We start from the raw sequence: 6,973 nt of genomic DNA on the forward strand, positions 1-6,973 counted from the left end.
CTTAGAGGAGCGGCCGGCGGAGCGCGGCTCAGAGCGGCGCCGACGAGGGCGAAGGCAGGACGGCTCCCGACCGCCGCTCCGTCCCGGTCCCCGTCTCCGTCGCCGTCGCTGTCCCGCGCTCTGGCCGCGACTCTGGCTCCGCCGAGGGGAAGCCGAGCGGTGTTGGCCGTCGGGCACCTCGGCGCTTCACTGTCCGGGAAACTTCAGCCACTTGCCGTGGAGCACCCATCCCCTGCCCCGCGGGGCTGCTTCGGGCAAGGAAAGAGGTGTCTGCAAGCCAGCAGCATGGGGCGGACCATGAGACCCGACGACATCAACCCCCGGACAGGGCTGGTGGTGGCTCTGGTCAGCGTCTTCCTGGTGTTCGGCTTCATGTTCACCGTGTCCGGCATCAAGGGAGAGACCCTGGGGGACATCCCATTGCTGGCCATCGGGCCGGCCATCTGCCTGCCCGGCATCGCCGCCATCGCCCTCACCAGAAAGACCGACGGCTGCACCAAATGGCCCAAGAAGTGTCCGTGCTGCAAGCAAGTCACAGACAGGGATGTCATGGAGCTGCTGAGGACCCCCTCGGACCTGGAGACTGGCAGAGGCAGTTGCGAGGAGCTGGCCAAGAAAGCATTCCAGAAAGACAGGAGAGTGCTGCGGGGCGAGGACTCTGTGTCCATCTGCACCACCACCACCACCACCACCATGGGAGAGTGCAAGAGCCTCATCAGAAAGGTGGAGCAGGAGGAGATGGTGAGATACCTGGAGACCTGTTACCCAGAGATGCCGGGGAACGTGTTCGTAAGAGATGGCCTCACATACAGTGCCTTGGAGAACAAGAACTCTTCTCCCACCAGGGACAATGCTGCTTGCCCTGACATTGAAGACAACATTTTTGTTGCTCCTAAAGATAGTATCATTGTCTGCTCTTACAAGGAGAACAGCCCTTATGACAGATACTGTTGTTACATAAACCCTACTGGAGTCAACTCAGACCAGGAGACCATAGTGTGAAAGATGCATACTTTATATATATGTATGTATACAAAACCTACAACTTCAACTTCTTGATAGGGGATAATATAGCTGTCTGCACTGCATGGGACAATCCTGATACTATTACAATTTAATCTGGTGTGTGACTGATACTCAAACCTTTTGTGCCTGAAATACCTTCTGTAAGTAAACAAGCATGTTTAAAGGTTAAAGAATTCAATTCTTCGTTTTGGAAAAAAGAAATGACATTTTAATTGCATTTTCTCCTTTTCCCTCCCTGTTGTTTTCCTGCTGCCTATTGCACCCAAGCCCATAGACACACTGACAGGAGGACAGCAGTTGGCTGTCAGGTGAGATCAAGAGCTGAATCAAAACTCTCAGCTTTCGGTAGGAAAGAATGTGGTGCTCTATGGCTGAATGGGTCTTAACAGTAGTGTCACTTCACTTAGGGAGGGATTGAGAGATGCCAGCATGCACTCCAATAGCTGGCTGATGTTAGGGAGTGTAGATTTTCCTTCTTCCTGGCAGGATGCTATTTTCCTCTGCTTTAAGGAATCGATGTGCTGACCCTGTGGACTCTTCTGAAAGTCTCCTAGGAGCCAGATAGGCTCAGGGGAGTTTTCAAAAGTTAATCCATCATTAATAGCATGCAAGGTACAGGTTTTAGCTTAATTCCCCACTGGTATTGAGTTCACTGAAATGTTTCTGACAGATTTTATAAGCATACTTGACAAGGAGATTACAACATGATCATGACACAGTTCTTACAGAGACTAGGAGCAGATGTCAGTGGACTCAGGGTCTTAAAATATATTCCTGTACCTCTCAAGTCACTTAAGGAATAGACTTCTGTGGGTTGTGTTCAGAGTTGAATCTGACTTTTCTGAAAATGTTATTTTCATGTGCCTTTTCTCAAATCCCAGATGTTTCTTTATGGGCGATGAATGGTTACAGTCCTCTCAAAGCCATGCTTTGTTGGGTGAGGGAACAGAGGACCTGACTGACATGTTTTTGGTCACAGTTTATGGATACATAGCATAAGAAATATGAAGTGAGTAATGAGGATTAACCATTCAAAATCTGAGTTGCAGCTTACATGTAGAAACGCAAATCCTGGCTATTCCATCCAACAGTAAATTGCATGTTCCATGCTGTGTATAATAAGCTTATGTGACCTTTACTATGTAGGTAATAGAGATGTGGTATAATAAGATGTGCATGCTAAGCAGCTACTCTAAGAGTTAAGCTCTTAGGGAAATGGTTACTAAAGCATAGAATAATTTGCTAGCATCTTACAAAGTCACAGCTCCTGTAACTAAACTCTCACAACTCCAAGAAGTTTGTCTGTGATGGAAGTCTTAGTAACTGTTCTTACTTAGCTGTTTTTGTCAAGTTGTACCAAACAAATATCTTGAATTACCTGGGTAGGAAAGAAGAAAACCAGCCTTTCTTTTGTAGCAACCTGAGATGTTGCGTTGAAAGTGGCAAGGAATTTTCCATTGAAACAAGTCATTCTTTGCTACCCATGGAACTGTTTGGAAAGTGAATGGAAATTTTATGCATCCACTAGTTTGTTTGTTTGGAAAGTTACGTCAAATCATTACAGACGACCAGTCTCTGAAGAGGTTTCCAGGAGGAGGAAATGCAATTTTTTACATAAAATAGTTTGGTTTCTTTTAGACCAAACAAGATGTTAATGCTTTGGCCAGGCTTTGGTGGGGCATCAGGATGCTGTTAGGATAAATTAAGAAAATACTGGCTAGTCTGAGTCGGGTAAAGCCTCTCAATAGGTGGTTACAGGCAGCTTTGCTGCTCTGGCATGCAGCAACAGTACTGTGGGAATAAATACTCTGTACAGCCCAAGTTCTATCCACTGAGCAAAGGAATTCCACAAAAACAGATCCTCTCCCTGACATATTCAACTCCCACTTCCACATAAAAGCACTCTGTCGTTGTCAGGCAGATTGTCTCCTGCAGGCTTAGTCACTGCGGGACCTTATTCTGCAATGTACAGAGCAGCTTTTTGATGGGACTGGGAAGTCCTATTTCATGACTTCTGAAGCCAACAGCTAAAATACTACTGATGAACATGATGAGGAATAGGGTCTATCATTTCCTTGTGTTCCCAAGTGAAGCAGGTGACGCTCTCAGTGTGTGCCCGTGGGCGCTCAGCATCCCTGAAGGTCAGACCGACCATGAGAAAACAAGCTACCAGGTAGCTGCCTTTGCCAGGGTTGTGAGCAATTGCCTGCCTCACGTAAGAGAGCAAAGCCTCAGTCCGCTGGGAACCTAGATTTGTACAGTTCTGCAAATATATATAGGAAGAGGTCAAGTTTTTCCATTTTGTCTAGGATTAGATGTTCTCTGTCAAAAGTTATATGGGGTTTTACAAGGCAAGACAGCAAACTCTAGTGAGAAATGGAATGGTAAATATATAACTTGAGATACAGCCATGCAGATCTGAGTCATGTGCTTTATTCCATCCTTAGTGTAAAAGCAAGAGAATGTTTGTATTAAAGCAAAGTTTAATGGGAGTAAAAATTTCCCACAATATGGAAAGAGATATAAAAAATGTATGTTTAAAACGTGATATTTACAGGCAACATCCTTCCTCTGTTCATTTACCTGAGGTAAAATTTCATAACAAAATACAAGCTTAAGCAATATTTCTAGTCCAATCCACCATAATTCACTAAATTTTTTTATTGAACATGTGGGAATTTGAAGTTAAAGAAATATAGTAGTACTGTCTCTGAAATCTCTTTCTCTATGATTTTCCCTGTCTTTTCTGATAGTTAAGCAGAGAATTAAATGGAAATGGATTAATGTGACCATTTTAAAAATAAGGATTTGTCCATCTAAAAATGAAAGGGTTTTTTCTTTTTAAATAAAGCGAACATTTTCATACAGTGTAGTTTTGCCAGTAGAAATCTACTGTTTGATCAAAGATGGCATGCCAGCAGCTTCAAGGTTTTTATGCAGATACTATGCCCTGGCCAGGGAATTATTTGGGCTTTGTTTTCATCCACTCCTGTGGTCTCTTCTGATGGTTACTAGAACTTGTAGGACTAGTGCTGATCTTGGAATAAGCAGAAATAATCATGTTGCTTTTCAGAGGCACCTTCTAGTTCTGGGTCTGAATTTGGCTTCAGAATACTATAGCTTAGAGTGTGATTCCAAGCCATGACCCAGAGATGAGAGCTTCTTTCTATCCTTGCTACCTTTAAAACACCTCTGGATCAACATCCCACTTCTCAATGCTATCCTCCGAACAATGCATGCAGTTGTAGTGGAGCTCTGTGGGGTTAATGCCTGGTCTCACTGAAGTCAATTGCCAGATATTGCTTGGTCCTCAGTATGGACAGCAGGACATATATTAGCATTTGAAGAAAACCAGTGATTTGGACATTCAGAGGAGGTTGCTAATGTATATAAAATTTATTTTTAGACTAGCATGTTACAGTGCTACGGTGGAGTTTAGCTTCTTTTTAAGAAACAATGTGATACACAGGGCAATGTGTGTTGCTTTAAATTTCTATTGCCATAAACAGCATTTTTACAATTATACAAGCTGATCCTTGTAACATCTTTAACAGAAAACTGGGAGTTTAATCTGTGCAGTTTTTCCTCCTGGAGCACTAAACAATAGCTGGTCTTTTCTGCCTGGAACTGAATCACTTGGAGGTGAGTGTGCTCACGGTGTGTATTCCTGGGACTGGTAAGGTACTCTTGATCTTTGTTCTGCAAAAATGTGGTGCTCTTCCACAGGCAGTTCCTCCCCATCCGATCCATCCTCTCCACAGTCCTGGCTCCAGTAACTATTTATTATGTTGTAATTAGCAGAGTAACAGCCACTATGACCTCCTCTCAGCATTTTTCCTGGTACATACCAGACTGTTTGCAGAGTAAGCTCCTGCTCTTGACTGGGGTGGTAGAATTTGACCCTGCATCATCCATCCTATGTAAACCGTTATGTTGAGACATCCAACTAAATTGTCAGTTCTTGCAGCACAGGCCTGGGATTTTGCATCTCTATGTAATACCCTTCACACTAAAGGTGCTGTAGAGATGGGTTAGAGATGGGTGACTGTCAGGCCTCAAAGGCACTTCCAGCCTGATTTTCATGAGCATTTAAGAACTGATTTATTTAGATGCAGAGCACAATCTGCACTCAGAAACTTGAATCTCAACACATTGCCAGTAAGGCCTTATTGCTAGAGGATGCAGTTCTGACGTGGGACATTTTCTGAGTCTTGAAAGGTTTCTGTGTAAGTTTCTTATATCAATTATATTAAAACTTGCAGAGGAGTTTCCTAATATGTAGAATAGAGGAGTTTTCTTGGCACATTCTTAACACAGCATGGAGCATCAGCTGCAAAGCAGCTCATGCTGAGCCCATTTCTACTCTGCAGCCTGTGTGAACATGCAATCCCTACTGGGATGACTGTCAGCAGGTTTGTTACTTCTCTGCTACTATGTGCTGTTTTATGTCTGGGCTTTAGAAACAACACAGAGAGCAGATCTAGAATTCACTTTCAATGCTCTCTGGGAAACTTTCATCAGTAAACATTAATTTATCAGTCCTCTCAGTAGAGGAATTCCAGACCCTGTATGTCTTTACCAGGCAAGGAGATCCAGCTATCACTGTTTTTTAAATCACTGTTTATTTTCTGTTCAGAACAGTTGCATGGATTAGCCCTGACTATCCTATTGTCAGATGCATGCAGAAGTGTTTACGTGTAATGTTTTTACTTACAAACACTGCACCACGCATAGATGTATATACATTACACATTTGTTTGCAAGAGCAGGTCACCAAATGCACAAGCATAGATATATTAATTTGAGATCTTCTCAGAGAACCCCTCTGTCTTTCTGACACTTTGTCCAAATTTTCTGCCTCAAGCCTACTGTTGCAATTTAAAAGTCTTTCTGTCCTTTAGGAAAAGAGAATTTTTCTAAGAACTCTGTTGTGGCTCTTTAAGGACACACAGTTCTTCCAACAAGGATACACAGAGTTTAAATGTTCCAGCACTGTTTCATTATAACCCCTGTGAAATCCTGGCTCCTTTACCAATTGCAAATAGAAATTTTCCAGTGCTTTGCATTCAGAATTTCCCCAAACAGTTGGTAAAAGCCTTGAACCCTTGGTCAATTCTGACATATTCAGTACTAATATTTTTTCATCCTACAGTTTCATTACTTAGGGAGAGGAAAAGGGTTAAATACTTTGAAAATCTGGCTTAGTACTTTGTTCTAGTGAGGCAAGAACAGAAAAATAGGTATGATTCATGAAAGCAAGACACCAAAAAGGCTTCACAGACAGTATTTCATTACTTTATTAGATGAACTATGCTATATTCTGGTCTCACAGGCAATATGTTTAGTGCATTCTCCCATATGTGTAGCTTCTCTTTGGTAGCTTACCCTCAACAGGCTCCTCAGGTAGGGACAGAGAGAGTTTTTCTGCCTGGAGGCAGAATGCAAAAGCTACAGAAAAAAACGTAGTAGGGGTCTGATGCCAGGAATGCTGATTCGTTTTCAGATCACATCAAAAAACTTACTTGCACACCATTGTATTTTCTATGAAATGCAGTGATAATCATTACAGTGATAATCACATGCACTCATGAACGTAAGGATGCTACTACAGTAACTTCGTATTTGGCATTCACTGGCTAGGAAGTACCTATTGACATTGAAATCCAAGGTGAAATTCAAAAAGGCGTGGCAATAAAAATTTCATGTGGAGCTTGAAGGTCAAACTTAGTGCTGTATGAAAACTGTTAGATCCGACAGTAGAAATTAGTTCCAAAAAGAACGCATATGAGCTTAAGACGTAGTGCAGTGGAAAGGTGAGGTGCAAACACAGAAGATGGGGTAGCTTGGTTCCCTGTCTGAACCAGAGGACCATGGTTACTATACTACAGTACACTAAATAACATCACACAGACTCATGCATGCCCAGTGGAAGGTTTCAGTCATTAGG

At 42.9% G+C, this 6,973-nt stretch overlaps 1 protein-coding gene across 1 annotated transcript; it reads left to right on the forward strand.

Moving 5' to 3' along the window:
* The first annotated feature begins 285 nt into the window (after positions 1-285).
* Positions 286-1,002, forward strand: TMEM215 (transmembrane protein 215). Its single transcript, XM_074813579.1, has one exon. It carries the CDS (start codon positions 286-288, stop codon positions 1,000-1,002), a length of 717 nt encoding a protein of 238 aa, XP_074669680.1.
* Positions 1,003-6,973: the final 5,971 nt, after the last annotated feature.

Source organism: Strix aluco, chromosome Z (genome assembly GCF_031877795.1).
Source record: "Strix aluco isolate bStrAlu1 chromosome Z, bStrAlu1.hap1, whole genome shotgun sequence".
In the NCBI taxonomy this organism is placed as follows: domain Eukaryota; kingdom Metazoa; phylum Chordata; class Aves; order Strigiformes; family Strigidae; genus Strix; species Strix aluco.

Bases quoted from the DNA above. Each gene is read 5' to 3' on its own strand.
- TMEM215 (XM_074813579.1), top strand. From the start codon at position 286: ATGGGGCGGACCATGAGACCCGACGACATCAACCCCCGGACAGGGCTG.